Here is a 17,180-nt window from a genome sequence, read left to right as displayed (position 1 = left end):
AAATGGTGGAATATGAATGGGAGAATCCAGCAGGAGCACTGGCAAGATATCTTTGATGGGCCTGCTGTCCATTTCTAGTATTTTCTATTATAATTTGGATTTCCAGCATTCATGCTTTTAATGCTGATCGTCTGCATGAAGTGAGTCTGGTCTGTCAGCGATGACACAGCCATTTGTTTGATTTTCTTGTACAGTCAATCATCAAGTGAGTGGTGAGGTTATTTTGAGTCAAGCCATTCAATCAGTGCCTCAGATTAGACTGGGCACGTTGCATCCTAACACTGCTGCTTTGCTCACTCACTGCCGTTCCTTTAGGCGTTCGATATTAAGTTCTTCACTGACAAAATGTTCCAAGATTATGTTCTGTGCAGTCAGATGTCTTGATATTCAGCTTCATCATCAGTTATCCTATTATTTTATGTGGAAACTAAAATGCTAATATAACCCTGTGCATCCCTATAGCCTACTGATTGGTGCGGCCATTTTCACAGGCTTCCACCTTCCCCACCTGATTGAGAGCTTGTGGCTCTACGGAATGTGTAGAAATCCAATGTTATCCCGTCCCCACTATATTTTCGCTCCTCTTCTCCTGAAGCCGCCAACCCAAGTTGGCGTACAGTTGTGTCATTACTCCTCACTCTCTAGTGCCTCATCCAAGTGGCCATTTCTCATGAGTCTCAGCAGGCTGTTCAACATGGGAGCCCAATAAAGTCCTTTACAGCAGGAATCACTGATTGATGATCAGGAACCGGAATTCTAGCTGTTGTTTTTCATCCACACCCTGCAGCCCAGGGGAATCAGAGCTTTTGGAGTGTTGCTTTGGCCGAGAATACAATACAAAAGATTTGTATTTGCATAGCACCTTTCACATCCTCAATATGTTCTAGAGCCAATGAATTGCTTTCTAAGTGTAGTTACTGTTGTTACAAGGCAGGTTTATACAGGCAAGCATGGCAACCAAAGTCCACACAGAAAGGTCTCACAAACAGCAAAGGGATCAATGAATCTGTTGTCGTTTAGTGATGTTAGTTGAGGGATATATATTGACCAAGTTACTGAGAGAATCCCAGCTCTTCTTTGAAACAGTACCATTGGATCTTTTACATCCACCTCAGCACATAGATGGGGTTTTGATTTAACGTCCCATCCAAAAGACAGCACTTCTGACCACACAGCACCCCTTGTGTAAAATATCAACCTAGATTATGGGGTGAATATCCGCGAGCGTTTTTCCACTTGTCTGCCCTAACTTGTGATGTCCCATGAGCTGAATAGCCTGTCAAAAAAACATTATCAAAGCTGACACACAAGTGATGGTCATTCGGATGAGGTACCGGACGATGACCAGCGCTCGTGGAATCGTAGCCCAGCAAGGAGTTGGATTCGTCACAATAGGGGATGGAGAATATTGGCAAGCAGAGGAGAAAAGAACCTGAATGACTGGCCAAGGTCAATAGAGGTGGACCACACAAGGGCTGAAGAGTAGGATTGCAGCTCAGATAAATCATGACATAGGGGCCAAAAATCCATGGGGGGAGGGCGCATCTCAGTCTAAGTGCTGGGATGTGCCTGCCAGGACATGCCAATGGAGCATCTATCACTGAACCCAACAGACTTGTTGAGGCCAGGGGTAGGTTGCCTACATTGCATGCCAGTGGTGGGCACAATAAGCGCATTTCAGGTGTCTGCTCCATCCCCCCCGCCACCCCCAAAGCCATAGATGGTGATATGCTGTGCAGAGTCCAGGGGGAAGATGTCAGGACCCTTCGAAAGAAAAAATAGTGGCCCCTAACTCTTTCTAATAGGGACACTTTAAAAGTTTAATAAAAAATCCACGACTTTAAATCTTTGGGGGTTCAGGTTGGAATCTAATTGAACAGTTCAATTAGTTTCCTTATAGAATAATTGTAGGGGGTGGTGTTTGGGGTCAGCTTCACCTCTGACTTATGAGCAGTTCGAATCGCTCCCACTCCCTTGGTTCTAGACCTGGGACTTATTTGGGGGTTGTAATGAAATTGCAGCAGACAACTGAGTTGGTGAAAGAACTTGGATTTTATTTGAGACAAGAAAATATACACAACACAACAATCTTATCACTCGAAAAGGGGGAACACTTCGGAATATACGAGGGAGACTAACAATAGACAGAATACTTCACCCCTCCCAATCCCACTACACTAACTAAGTTGGACTCCAGAGGGCCAGGGATAATGCTCACCAAACAACTTCTTTTGACAGTTGTAGAGGTTCGCGATTTTGAGGTTCTCTAGATGTGGTGGTTGGGGCCTGGCGTACCCCGGACGCGGTAGAAGACTTCACCTGTGTTGCTGTTTCAGTCTCCGCGTGTCAGCTGATGCGGTCGGCTGCGTATTGGATCTATCAGGTAAGTACCCAATTTCTTTTGGTCAGAAATAGGGTTTAGAGTCTTTCCATCAAATCTTACCCAGGGGTAAGTCAGAATAGTTTGTAGAGTGGAAACAAACTTGCGAATCTTCGGTTTCTTCCAGGTTGGTTTCTTGTCGGTCGCGGTGGCCCAGTATTACCTAGTTGATGGTAATATTTTTGGTTGTTTGTTTCTTGGGGCCTTTGGTTGCCGCGAGGCGTTTGATGATGTCTTCTCCTGGCTCGGACTCCTGATACTTTTGTGACTTGACGTGGCTTTTGAAGTCTTCTTCTTTTCTACACGAGCCGTGCTGTATCGAACGGACCGAAACCGAACTGCTCTCTTTTTCTGGACTGTACTGAACCAAACTCCTTGACCGAACAAACTGACTCGCTAACCAACTGAGAAAGCAGGCCCCAATTATACCGTTTGAGGCCTTGCTTATCTGCCTGCCAAATCTTCTCTGGCCCATTGTCATTTTTGGCGGGCTCGTTAACATTAATAGTTTTTGAATTCTTTTACGGGTTTCGAGCTGGTCCCATCTATCTTAAGTTGTTTTAAGAACGTGTGAAGTAGTTTCAGGATGGTCCATCGAAACCTAAATTGGCTTTAAATGACTGTTTAATCTCTAGTTTGATTAGTAAGATTTGTCTTTTCCTGCTGGGGTCAGGGTCCCTTTTGTTGGTCAGTGGCATGTTCTGCATTATGCATACTTTGGATGGCTCTGTAGTTTTTGGTGGGAATGGCTCTTCCACTGGTCTTTTATCATTATGTAAAATGACTGAGACAGCCCAGAACGTTCCCAGACAGTTTGGCTTATGCCAATATCCAAACTGTTCGTTTTACAGAGGCCTATCTCAATCCCTTTGTCGTAGCCTTTCACAGGCTTGAACATGCCTTTTTAAAATAACTAAAATCCTGGGGTTTTGACTTTAAGCCCCTTTTAGGCCCAATATTCTTATACCATTCTGGCATGGTTTATTAACAGTCCAAAAATCCCTTCTTTAGGGTAATCTTCTTGGTTTTGGGGAATCTGTTGAATTTTGTGAATCTTACATAATGGATACCCAGGAGTGAGTTACAGACTGGAATCTAATTGAGGGGTTCGGATGGTTTATATATATAGAATAATAATAGACATCTGGGAGATATAACTGTAGGTTTAAAATTACCTTAAGGTGTCTAATATGATGGTTTATGTGCCGGGAAAACTTTGGGGTGGGTTTTAGTGGATTTGGGCTCTGTTGTCCTGCTGGTGTCATGGTGATTCTCTGTTGGCCCGTGCGCTTCCCGTCATCGGCATGTGATGGTGTCTACACCGAACGTTAATGACTGTGATGTCATTGGCGCATGTTTATCAAGTCATCATCTGAGCACCTCATTCCTTCCGTGGGCTCAACCCAGTGAGCAGGTGCCATCGGCATGCTCGGCTTGCAGGGATGTCAACAGCGTGAGTCCTCCGATGATTTCTGGAACCAGTGATTGACTCAGCCTGTTGGAGCAGCCAGGCTCCTAATGCCCTATAAATAGAGCCGGCTTATCCTCCCAAACATAGAGCAGCGATAGAATCAGCTGTCGGCATTTTCCCTGAGCCTGAAAGAGACTCGGACACAGCTGGGAGCAGGACACCTTCCACTCACCGTTAGAACTACTGAGGACTTGAGCCTTTCAACTGGGATTCTGTAAAAAGAGACAAAGAAGACGACACAGCAAGGAGAAAGATTTTGGTAAGCACTGTACCTCTTGTGAGTTGTGAAGAATTTTTAAAGCCCTATTTAAGTCAGAGTTTATCACACAGAAGAACAGAACATGGGGGATGAAATTGGTGCTCAGCGAAAGCATGAAATGTACAATTGTGAATCGCTAGCCTATTTTACACCGCGCCCAATTTTCTTACCATTGACTTCAATACCGATTTCGCTGAGCCTAATTCGTGCTATTGGCATAGACCAATTTCATCCTCACGTAAGCATAACCATTAACAATAACAGTAGTATTATATGGTAATATTTGCTTTTGTATTATATGGTATGTTGTATATCAAGGAATATGGCTGGCATTACACTTCAGTTCCTGATCTGAGAGTAGTATCCGTCAGCTGATTGAAGTGTCAGCAGACTCTTGCTATTCTGTAGACCGAGCTCAGTCTGACCAGCCTTGATTCATATGCTGCCTTCTGCCCCTTCCCCGTGAAACCTTTCAGTGTCAGCTGAGCACGGCAGCAGCAATCACTTTAAGGATTCGAAAGATTCCATACAAAGATTTTAAAAGTTATCTGGCGGTCGATAGGCTCATTTAGAACTGGGATTTGTATCGGACTGGAGCCATAATGCAGTTGGTGCAGGCTTGAACAGGCATGAGTTAGCCTTTGGAAGGGGGCTTCAAATCTTTCTCTTGTTCTGGTATTTTCAAGTGATGTTGCCCTTTTTTTTTTACACTGACACATGCCCAAAGCGCTTTCGCATAGATGTACTTTATAACTGCACTTTACGACATAATTACAGATACAGCAGGCTAGCCAGTATAAGTACTGGCTGTTGTTCTGTAAGGTGTGAGACAGGACAGGAAGATCTACTGTCACACAGGCCAAAGCCCAGGACACAATAGTCAGAGGCAGTCTCACCTATGCGATGGCATTCTCACACGAGGTGAGGAACTATTATCAGTAATGGAGTAATTGATTTCTCCTTTGTACGTTGCTATTGAATGTTGCAGATATGAAGGGTCTACATGGGTTAAATAAAACCTGTTAAGCCAATGACTCAGCTAGACATTCAGGAATCAACTGTGTCACAGTTTAAAAAGAAATTGTATCACTATTGCCATAACTCAATAGGAAGCTCGCTGATGTTTCCTCTGACCTGGAAATTTTGGTGTAATTGACAGCTGCATGCTGTGTACTAAAAGTGCTGATGAATACAAACCATATTTTGAAGCTCTGCAGTCTTTTCTAGTTTGTTACTAACTGAATTGAGCAAATGTCACAGAACACCAAGAACTTACACTTATTTAGTGTCTTTGCCTACATAACAGTGACTACACTTTAAATAGTAATTCGTTGGTTGCGAAGAGCTTTAGGGCATCCTGAGGATGTGATGGGTGCTACATAAATACAAGTTCTTCCGTCTGTAGCAAGATTAACAAGAGAGCAGAAAATCTGATACTGAGCAAAAATTAGAAGGAGGAGTTAGGGGAGGAGACCAAATGCAAAATCAAAGAGGTTTAGAGGAGCTAGGAAAGTGGGAAGAGAGATAGCAAAGGGAATGGGTTTATTAAGAGATTTCTAGAGAGCAGAGAGTGATGGCTGAAGTCTGAATGGGGAGGGGTGGGGGGCGGGGCGGGGGGGGCGGGTGGCGGGGGGTGGTTAAGGAGGGAAGTGTATAGTAGTTCAAACTTAGAAGAGCAGAGTGCGCTAGCTGTGACATAGGGCTGGAGGAGCTTCTAGAGTAACTCCATAGAGAGATCCTCAGTTGTTTATGAGGATTTTGAAATCATTGCATTGGGGATGGATAGAGAGTGGAGGACAGCAAAAGCAGGTATGATAGGTGAGATGGGCTTAGCACGGGAGAGTGTGTGGGTGACAGAGTTCTAGATTTACCAACAGGGCTGCCTTATATAATTTGGCTGGTTCTGAATGTACAGGACTGATGGAAAGGGATGGGTGAGTAGTTTGAAAGCAGATCCTTTTACAGTCCTGGCGCAAATGTTTAAATGTGACTCACCGCTTGCTGATTAAGTTTTTAAAATAGGAATTATCTCAATAAGCTCTCTATTCAGCATCCTAACTTGAAGTTTTTTCTCTCTCCAAATTCTCCCTCTTCCCCTGAATGCGCAAACTGAGATACAGTCCCACAAGTACAAGTGACCCTCCAGTACCTTGTTTGTGTGGCTATTTGTCATATGTGAGTGTTGCAGTGAGTGATGGCAGGCTATTTGACTGAGTGAGTATCAGAACCAAGCATGATCCTGTCCAGCAGGAGTCATTAGATAGCAATCAGGAATGGGAGCCCTGGCTGATATTTCTGTTCCTAGTACACTTGATGTGAACTGTATTACTCCTGATGAGAACAGCTAACAGACCAGGGATTGACCCTGGAGCCACCCTAAACTGTATGGCTGACCAACCTGCAGGCTCTACTCCCAGAGCCACTGGGGCGATTAATATAACTGTAAGTCCTTAATCGCATCATTTACCCATCATTCTCAGCATGTCCTGGCAACTGGAATTGACACAATTCTACACCAGATTATAGCAGAAATGAGAGTACAAAGTGCTCTGACTGGAGGAATAAGAAACAGCTGAGAAAATAAATAAAAGTATAAATAACCTAATAAAAGGAGTTATTATCCATCATCTCTACATTGGCTCCCATATCACCAATGCCTCAATTTTAAAATTCTGATCCTTGTGTTCAAATCCTTCCATGGCCTCGCCCCTTCCTATCTCTATAACCTTCTCCTACCCCCCAACCCTCCAGGGAGTCTGCGTTGCTCCAACTCTGAACTCTTGCGCATCCCCAACTTCCTTCATCTCACCATTAGCGGCCATGCCTTTAGCTGTCATGGGCCTAAACTCTGGAATTCCCCCCACCTCCCCCCCCCCAAAAACCTTTCCATCTCCCCCCTCTCTCTACTCCTTTAAGACCCTCCTTAAAACTTACCTCTTTTTCAAGCTTTTAGTCGCCTGTCCTATTATCTCCTTCTTTGCCTCGGTGCCAATTCTCATCTTATTATGCTTCTGTGAAACGCTTAGAGATGTTTTCTTACGTTAAAATCACTATATAAATGCAAGTTCTTGTTGTATTAATGCTACGTTAACTAATCTTAGTCGGCGGTGCTTCGATATACCTCAGTAACTGCCTGGAGTCGAAAAAAGAACAATCAGTCAGGGATTCTGTTTGTGATGGCTCTCAGTAACCACTGTTGGAAAGTGCACATGGTTGGACATTGGTCTCAGCTATGATGCCTCTCTTGGTCAAACAGCCTATTAACACTCACACATGAAGAATGGATACTGGATACCGTCCACCAGCGTAAGGCAGAGGTTTTAGGGGAGGATGGGTAAAAAGGATTGGAAAAATTGGAAAAGGGAAATAGAAGACCACATAGGCAAGATACTGGAGGGTATAGGGTGTATTGCAGACCTATAACGAGCCAGAGGCTTCAGGAGAAGAGAAGAAACTTGTGGAAAAGAAAGGAAGTACTCACAGAATCACAGAAACCCCACAGTGCAGATAGAGGCCATTTCGGCCCATCGAGCCTGCACCAACACATATCCCACCCGATCCCCGTAACCCCTACACCAACACATATCCCACCCTCTCCCTGTAACCCCACGTATTTAATCCCCCTAACACTAAGGGTCAATTTATCATAGCCAATCAACCTAACCCGCACATCTTTTGGACTGTGGGAGGAAACCGGAGCACTCGGAGGAAACCCACGCAAACACGGGGAGAATGTGCAAACTCCACACAGACAGTCACCCGAGGCCGGATTTGAACCCGGGTCCCTGGCGCTGTGAGGCAACAGTGCTAACCACTATGCCACCGTGCTGCCCATATGTAGATTCTTCAAAACAGCATGACAATTTTTAAGTTTAATTATGCTTTCAAAATTATTAGGTGGCTGCATTGTTAATAAACCAATAGCCATTCATGGCAAGTGTGCCGCCATTCTTTGTATATCGCTGTTGGTCATGGTTCAGCTGTGTGCCCTTCATGTAGAGTATTCTCTACAAAGATGGCCACTGTGTTGGCAGAGGGCTTGGAAATTAATAGTCTGCTCGTGCCCACGGCATCCACACACAACCTGAATCAAAGAAAGAAAGCAAGACTTACATTTATAAAGCGCCTTTTACAACCTCAGGATGTCCCACAGCCAATAAAGTTCTTTTGAAGTGTAGTCACAGCTGCAATGTGATAATGACCAGATAACCTGTTTTAGTGATGTTGGTTGAGGATGAATATTGGCCAGGACACCGGGGAGAACTCCCTGCTCGTCTTCAAAATACCTGTAGTGCCATTGTTACATCCACCTGAGAGGGCAGATAGGGGCTCAGTTTAACGTCTCATCCGAAAGACAGAACCTCAAACAGTGCAGCACTTCCTCAGTACTGCACTGAACTAGATTTTGTGCTCAGTGGGAATTGAAGCTGCAACCTTCTGACTCAGAGGCGAGAGTGCTGCCACTGAGATCTGTCTCCACCACATTTTGACACCAGTATCAAGTCAGAATTCAGGAATTTAAAATGGGAGCAATAAGGAAATTCCAGGGAATCGGCCTGGTGGGAGTGAAGCTGATGGGTTAAGGAAGCAGGGCTCTGCTGGAGCTGTGTGTTTGAAATATTTGGAACCAAGTAATTGTTTCATGGGCTGAATCTGCCCAACTGCACCCACTGGACTCCGCAGCTCTTCAAACAGCTGTCACTTCAGGGAAACCTCTTTTAGATTTCCCTCCAGGAATAGTGACTTCACATTCCTGCAATCCCAGACAATTGCCAGCAACTTTGATGAACTTTCTTTCTGATCTGTGGTCTGTGATAGCTTGCCTGTCAGTGCAATTGCCACAAGGACAATGTTTCTTTTTTTTAAAAACTTTGGTTTATATAGAACATCAAGCAGTGGCTTGCCAGAAAAGTGCTTTGCTGATTTTAGAACCCTGTCTGATTTCCAGACAGAACTATGATGCAGGGCCAAGGGCCATGATTTAGGGCCAAGGTCCATAATGCAGGTCCAGGCCTATGGTACAGGGCAAAGGTCCATGATGCTGAGCCAAGGCCCAAACTACAGGAACAGTGCCCATGATGCAGGAACAAGACCCATGTAGCAGGGTTGAAAAGAATAGGTGATAGATTGAGATAAAGCAAGGAGTAATAATTAATGACACTATGTTTGAGCTATGAAAGCACACAGATTGTAAGACATTGCAGTTTTAAGGTCCTATATATATATCAAATCTCTATTTCTGTCAATCCCTGTCAATCTGTTTCTTTATCTATTTCTCTCTTTGTCTCATTTCATCTCTGTCACTATGTATCTGTATGTGCGCCCTGTTTTTTTTCTGTGTTTCAACATCCCCAGTCTCTTTATCTTCCTATTCATTTCTTTATGTTTCTCTTTGCTTCTCTCTTTCTGTCTCTTGTCTGTCTGTCTCTGCCTCCCTGTTCCTCCCCCTCCTGTCTATCTGTCCCTCCTTCATCTGTTCTGTTCCTGTCACTCTCCCTCTCTTTCTTTTCCTTCAGTCAACTTGCACACAGTAAGATCCACAAACAGCAATGAGATAAATTAACATTTATAAATAACCTGCCTTAGTTGTGGTGTTCTTTAAAGGATTACTGTTGGCTAGGACACAGAGAGAACTCCCCTGATCTTCTTTGAACAGTGTCATTGGATCTTTTATGTCCACCTAAAAGGGCAAACGGGACCTCAATTTAACATCTCATCTGAAAGACAGCACCTCTGACAATGCAGCACTCCCTCAGTGAAATTTCAGCCTAGATATTGTGCTAAAGTGTCTGGGGGTGTGGCTGAATCTGTAGGCATCTGACTCAGAGGCAAGAGTGCGACCGATTAAGCCATGGCTGACAATCTGACAAGCACCGTAATAGAAAGAAAGATATTAGGTGTGTTCAAGATGCAGTCGGATGTTGGGATGGAAGAGTTAAAGTGCTAGAGAGGGGTTAGCTTTAATGGGCCAAGTGGTCTTTTGGTCATCTTTGGGTGTTCTCATATTGTTATGTATCTATATCTTTCACATGAATAGTTTCAGTGAGATTGGAGATATCTCACATTTCAGATAGGAGAACAATTCTGGCACCTCATGTGCCTACAGTTACCAGTTAGGCCTTTAGATACCACGTCGGGCCCACAGCCAAGGCTCCCCTTAGTTACTGGAACAGTGACAGAGGCAGAAAACGCTGTTCTCAAAATATTCAATGGCATGTGTGTGCTAATTTAAAAATAAACATTTCACTCCATGTCTGGAGGACACGTAGAGATAAGCTGCTAAATACAATATTTTCTAGCCCAGTAGACAACTTAACAGGATTACCCATAATAAGTGATGAGATCACACATAAGGTTGACAGGCATATGTCCAGTTTTGGCCAAAGCAAGATTTATTTTTGAGTACCCTTCCCAGAAATTTCTAATAAATAAACTGAGCTATGTTTTTAAAATTAGTCGTTTTTATACTACTTATTTCTGTGGCTCATGGTATGAAGGCATTAATTGTTACGTCCAGCCTGGATCAGTTAGTAGCCCTGTCACCTCTGGGCTGGAAGACTGTGGGTTCAAATCCCACCCCATGAGTTTATAGTCTAAGCATTAGACAGTGCATTACTAAGGGAGAGTGCTGTCAGAAGTCCTGATGAGAAATCAACAGTAAGGCCCTATTTGCCTGTTAAGGTAAAGATTCCCTGGCACTATTTGAACAAAAGAAGGGAGTTTTCCTTGTGTCCAAGCCAACATTCCTCCCATAACCAATATGAGCCAAAAATAAGTTTAACCGGTCAGTTGTCTCATTGGTGGTTGGGAGATCTTGTTTCTTATTGGCAAATACAGCAAAATGGCTGCTGTATTTGCCAATAAGAAAATTATAATCACTGCACTCCAGTTTTAATTGTGTGTAAAGTGTTTTGTAATGATACGATAAGGTGCTATAGAAATGCAAGTCAAACCTCAGAATCCAATCCACAATGCAGCGCAGGCCCTACATCTATCTCATCTTTCTCCCATTCGCCACCAGTTCTATTCCATGCCCTTTCCCACTTCTAGCCCTCAATTCTCTGAGCTGAGTGTGGTAAGTGTGGCATCGCAACAGGGAAAGAGTGTGTACGCAGCATCAGGTAAGCAAGCTTCAGTCTTGGCTCAGTGATAGCAATCTGAATCAGAAGCTACACTCCAGGAGTTGAGCACTTAAGGGCTGTACGGAAGGAGTACTGTATTGTTCGATGTGCCATCTTTGGGATGAGATGTTAAACTGAGGGCCTGCCTCACATTTCAGGTGGATGTGGCACTTTTTGATGAAGAGCAAGGGAGGAGTCTTGGCATATATTTGTCTCTCAACCGTCACCATCAAAGCATTATCTGGCCATTCATCTCCTTGCTTTTAATGGTACCTAGCTGTGTGCAAATTGGCTGCCGCATTTGCCTATACAACAACAACTTGTATTTATAGAGCGCCTTTAACATAGTAAAATGTCCCAAGGCACTTCACAGGTGTGTTATAAGACAAAAATTTGACACCGAGCCACATAAAGAGAAATTAGGGCAGGTAACAAAAAGCTTGGTCAAAGAGATAGGTTTTAAGGAATGTCTTAAAGGAGGAAAGAGAGGTAGCGAGGTGGTGAGGTTTAGGCAGGGAATTCCAGAGCTTAGGGCCGAGGCAACAGAAGGCATGGCCACCAATGCTTGAGCGATTATAATCAGGGATGCTCAAGAGGGCAGAATTAGAGGAGCGCAGATATCTCAGGGGGGTTGTGGGGCTGAAGAAGATTACAGAGATAGGGAGAGGCGAGGCCATGGAGGGAATTGAAAACAAGGATGAGAATTTTGAAATCGAGGAAATAACAACAGTGACTACACTTCAAAAGTATTTCTTTTGGACATCCTGAAGACATGAAAGGTGCTGTACAAATCCAAGTTCTTTCTTCTCTGTAGGCGGAAACCCTTAGGTGGATTTCTTGGTAATTTGGTTTGGAGACTCTTTGGAGTGCAGTGTAAGGTCTCCACGCGTGTCAGACAGCTAGCCGGCTAGACAATAAAAGGTTGAAATCTGGCCTCACTCAGTATTGGGACATTTATTAAACAGCAGAGCATGATGTGATTGTACAGCAGATCCTGTGATTGTTTATTGTAAGTAACCTAAGGCCCTAAAGCCAGCTGACAGTGATTCCTGTAGGGATGGATCACAGCCTCTTCCTGCCCTTGTTCCACACAATGGGTGAGCCGGCATTCCCTTTGCTTGAGGTCGTTGTTTATTCAGCGTTGATTGCTCCAGCCACTGACATATTGTTGGCTGACAATTCAGAGCTGCTCCATGCTGAGTCTGCAGCTCCTTCTGTGCGTGCGTGCATGTCTATGTGTTTTTTGGTCAGTAATTAGCTCACTAATGACCGCAGGGACCCAACTCAAAAAGCTGCAAAGGACTGAGAGACACTGACAGGTGCGTAGTTTGGGTTTATTATTATTGGCCTTTTGTGAATGTATGTCACGTTATTTTTTTGGACCGGGGAGAGAGGGGGAAAGAAGAATGTCTTACAGTGAGAATGAATGTTCTTTTTACGATAAACATATTAAGAAACCTTGGTGAAGGGCTGGGGTTCATAGCGTAGGATACCACTAACATTGAAAAGAGTAAGAAAGAATACAAGGTAAATGAGCAGTTATTGGTTCGGACATGCAGTGCTTGGGATTGTGGAGTAAGGAAAGGTCTGAATGCCCTTTTATATTAAAGGATTTCAGCCAATAGCACCTTGCAACTCGCACTGTCCTCTGGACTCGTAAATATAGTTGACTCAACCCCTGTTGTTCAAGAAACAGGGGTCTAAACTCAGAGACAAGATGCCAATAGCTTCATGGCATCAATGACAGCAATAACTTGCATTTCTATAGAGTTCCTCGTGTGCAATAACATTTCTCAAAGCGTAAAAGAGGAAATATTATGGACATTAATAAGAGCAGGAAAAAGGAAGACAGGGGGTTAGTGAGGGGGTGGAGGGTGTCAAAGGCATGGTTGGTTTATGGAGAGTTTTGAAAGAAGGAGTGAGGTGACAAGTCTACAGCCTCCTGTGTCACTAGGGAGAGCATGTTGTTTGAGTAAAATAAACTGGGAGGTTCAGCGCAAGGAGGTGCACTGCATGACTGAAGCCGGATTTGCACCCGCAGGAAGGGGAATGTGTCTGAGGGAATGAGTTGATCTGCAGTTTTACAGAGTGTTTTTTTAAATGGATTATCTGGCAATTTCTTCAGCAATCTTATCCCTATCCTCTCGAATTCTCTTCCTAAACCCCTCTGCCTTGCACATCATGCCCCTCCTTCAAAAACTCCTCAAAACCCACCTCTTCAAACTACGCTGTGGGTCACTCCCCTAACTCTTTTGTTGCTGGTCATGTCTATTTTTTCTCTGTGAAGCATCTTGGGATGAGATGACACTAAGTTAGGAGGCACAGTAAGTTGTGTACTTGGGAGCAGGGGTTACAAAGGGACATAGACGGACTAAGGGACTAGACAAAGCTATGGCAGATGGAGTTCAATGTGGGGAAGTGTGAGGTTATCCCCTTTGAATCAGAGAAAGACAAATCAGAATATTTTCTTAATGACGAGAGACCGGGAGCCATAGAGGAGCAAAGGGATTTGAGTGTCCATGTACACAAATCATTAACAGCTAGAGCACAGGTGCAAAAATGCTAATGGAATGTTGGCCTTTATCTCAAGGGATTGGAATGCAAAAGTGAGGAAGTTATGCCTCAGTTTAATCTCTAATTCCAGGAGACTCCCGGACAGTCCGGGTGGATTGGCAAGTGGCAATCCTACCTCAAAATAGCTCATGCCTCTCGACAACATCTTTAAGCAGGGCCTTCAGGATTGTGGGGGTGAAAATTGGAAACACATTTAAAAATGGCCTGCAGTTCCTTTTTGGGGAGCAATTCTTGTGAAAAATCTTCTGAAGTTTGACTTAATAATTTCCTCTTGCAGAGGAGAAGAGATTGTTGCATCTGAGGGCACCCAAGACGAACAATCAGCCACTGGAAGAACAGGAGGTCACCTCTGTCAGAGAGAGGTCAACCATCTATCTGTCTAAAATAACTGCAGCAGACTCCTCGGTGAAGCCTGTGAGTATTCAGCATTCCATTCATTCTCTCTCTTTCTCTCTCAAAACCATAGAGGTCAAGAGGACACCATGAGCAGGCCTTGGCACTGCTAGATTGCTGACAAAGGCAAAACTGTTCTTAAAGGGGTAGCATCGTCATAAAATATTGCTTGTGAGAATCCTTTGATTTACTTGCCAACAGCTAGCCTGCGACAGTTCCAGTCATAGAGTCATACAGCACAGAAAGAGGCCCTTTGGCCCATCGTGTCCATGCCAGCCATCAAGCCCTGTCTATTCTAATCCCATTTTCCAGCACTTGCTCCTTGGCCTTGTATGCTATGACGTTTCAAGTGCTCATCTAAATGCTTCTTGAATGTTGTGAGGGTTCCTGCCTCTACCACCCTTTCAGGCAGTGAGTTGCAGATTCCAACCACCCTCTGGGTGAAAAAGTTCTTCTTCAAATCCCCTCTAAACCTCCTGCCCCTTACCTTGAAACCAAGCCTCCTGGTTATTGACCCCTCTACTAAGGGGAAAAGTTCCTTTCTATCTACCCTATCTATGCCCCTCATAATTTTGTACACCTCAATCAGGTCCCCCCTCAGCCTTCTCTGCTCTAAGGAAAGCAACTCCAGCCTGTCCAGTCTCTTTTCATAGCTGAAGCGCTCCAGCCCAGGTAACATCCTGGTGAATCTCCTCTGCACCCTCTCCAATGCAATTACATCCTTCCTATAGTGTGGCGACCAGAACTGCACACAGTATTCCAGCTGTGGTCTAACTAGAGTTTTGTACAGCTCCATCATAACCTTCCTGCTCTTATATTCTATGCCTCGGCTAATGAAGGCAAGTATCCCATATGCCTTTTTAACCACCTTATCTACCTGTCCTGCTGCCTTCAGGGATCTATGTACATGCACACCAAGGTCCCTCTGATCCTCTGTCCTCCCTAGGATCCTACCATTCATTGTGTATTCCCTTGCCTTGTTAGTCCTTTCAAAATGCATCACCTCACACTTTTCAGGGTTAAATTCCATTTGCTACTGTTCTGCCCATCTGACCAACCCCTCTATATCATCCTGTAGCCTGAGGCTTCCCTCCTCGCTATTTACCACTCCGCCAATTTTTGTGTCATCTGCGAACTTACTGATCATACCTCCTACATTCATATCTAAATCATTAATGTACACTACAAACAGCAAAGGACCTAGCACTGATCCCTGCGGTACACCACTGGACACAGGCTTCCAGTCACAAAAACAACCTTCGACCATCACCCTCTGCCTCCTGCCACTAAGCCAATTTTAGATCCAATGTGCCAAATTGCCCTGGATCCCATGGTCTCTTACCTTCTTGACCAGTCTCCCATGCAGGGCTTTGTCAAAAGCCTTACTGAAGTCCATGTAGACTACATCAACTGCACTACCCTCATCCACACACCTGTGGGAACCTTAATGTAAATTGGAAATGTTAAGGATTTTGGGCTTGTTCTCTTTGGAAAATAGGAGACTGAGGTGAACCCACGGAAGATTACAAGATTATGAAAAGAGTTGACAAAATTAATCTGGGCTGATTAAGGGTAGTGTAGTGGTTAGGTTACTTCCCTAGCTATCCAGAAGCCTGGACTAGTAATCCATAACGTCAAAACCCACCATAGCAGTTTGAGAATTTGAATTCAGTTTAAAAAGTCTGGAAATAAAAAAAACTGGGACAGAATGGGTCACATTGCATCAGGTATGGGACAGACTAGGAACAGGATTGGGCCATTCAGCCCCTTGAGCCTGTTCTGCCATTTAATGAGATCATGGCTGATCTGTAACCTACCTCCATCCACCCACCTTGGCTCCATACCCCTTAATACCCATGTCCAGCAAAAATGTATTGATCTCAGATTTTAAATTATTAATTGAGCCAGCATCTACTGTTTTTTTGTGGGAGAGAGTTCCACACTTCTACCACCCTTTGTGTGAAAGAGTGTTTCCTAACTTCTCTCCTGAATGGCCTGACTCTGATTTTAAGGCTATGTCCCCTTGTTCTAGACTCCCCCACCAGCAGTAAAAGTGGCTCTTTCAAATCAAATCAAATCAACTTTTATTGTCATTGTTAGTGCACAAGTGCAGTACAACGAAATGTAGGCTTGCGGCTCCCGAGAGTGTACATTTAGATTAAGACATTTAAACATTCAACATACATTTGGCTTGTAATACATTAACATAAACATAACCATAATAAAGTGCATTGGCAGATGTGCAGGCTTTAGAGTTTATTTGTGGAGTTCAGTAGGATGACAGCCCTGGGAAAGAAGCTGTTCCTAAATCTGGTCGTACGGGTGCAAATGCATCTGTAGCGTCTCCCAGATGGCAGGAGGGCGAACAGACTGTGGCTGGGGTGGGTAGGGTCTTTGATGATGGACCGTGACCTCTGTAAACAGCGTTTCTGGTATATGTGCTCTATGGTCGGTAGCCGGGTGCCGGTAATGCGTTGGGCAGTTTTACCCTATCAATTCCTTTCAAAATTCTTAAAAACCTCAATCAAATCACCCCTTAACCTTTGATATTTCAGGGAACACAAGCCTAGTTTATGTAATCCCGCCTCATAATCTAACCCTTGGAGCCCTGGTAACATTCTGGTGAATCTGCGCTGCACTCCTTCCAAGGCCAATATATCCTTTCTAAGGTGTGGTGCCCAGAACTGTACACAGTACTCCAGCTGTGGTCTAACCAGGGCTTTGTATAGTTGTAGCAAAACTTCCTCCCCTTTATATTCTAGCCCTCTATTTATAAAGGCTAACATTCCATTAGCCTTTTCGATTATTTTTTTGTACCTGACCACTACATTTTAGTGATCTGTGCACATGGGCCCCATAATCTCTTTGGACCACCACAGTTCCTAACTTTCCACCATTAAAAAAAACTCGGATTTATCTTTTTTGGTCCAAAATGAAAGACCTCACGCTTACATGCGTTGAAATCCATCTGCCACAGTATTG

General features: G+C 44.1%; 1 protein-coding gene across 1 annotated transcript in view; it reads left to right on the top strand.

Annotated features, from left to right (window-relative positions):
* Positions 1-17,180, top strand: part of LOC147114664 (xin actin-binding repeat-containing protein 1-like) — a 64,391-nt gene that overhangs the window by 30,953 nt on the left and 16,258 nt on the right. The window contains exon 5 of the mRNA XM_085992509.1: positions 14,083-14,219. Within this exon, the coding sequence (XP_085848635.1) occupies positions 14,083-14,219 (137 nt within the window). The remainder of the gene's footprint in view (positions 1-14,082; positions 14,220-17,180) is intronic.

This window comes from Somniosus microcephalus, chromosome 7, assembly GCF_052327205.1.
Source record: "Somniosus microcephalus isolate GS21.2 chromosome 7, FLI_Smic_1.0, whole genome shotgun sequence".
Lineage (NCBI taxonomy): Eukaryota > Metazoa > Chordata > Chondrichthyes > Squaliformes > Somniosidae > Somniosus > Somniosus microcephalus.
Note: the sequence above shows the minus strand (reverse complement) of the source record. Positions and strands in the feature narration are given on the sequence as shown.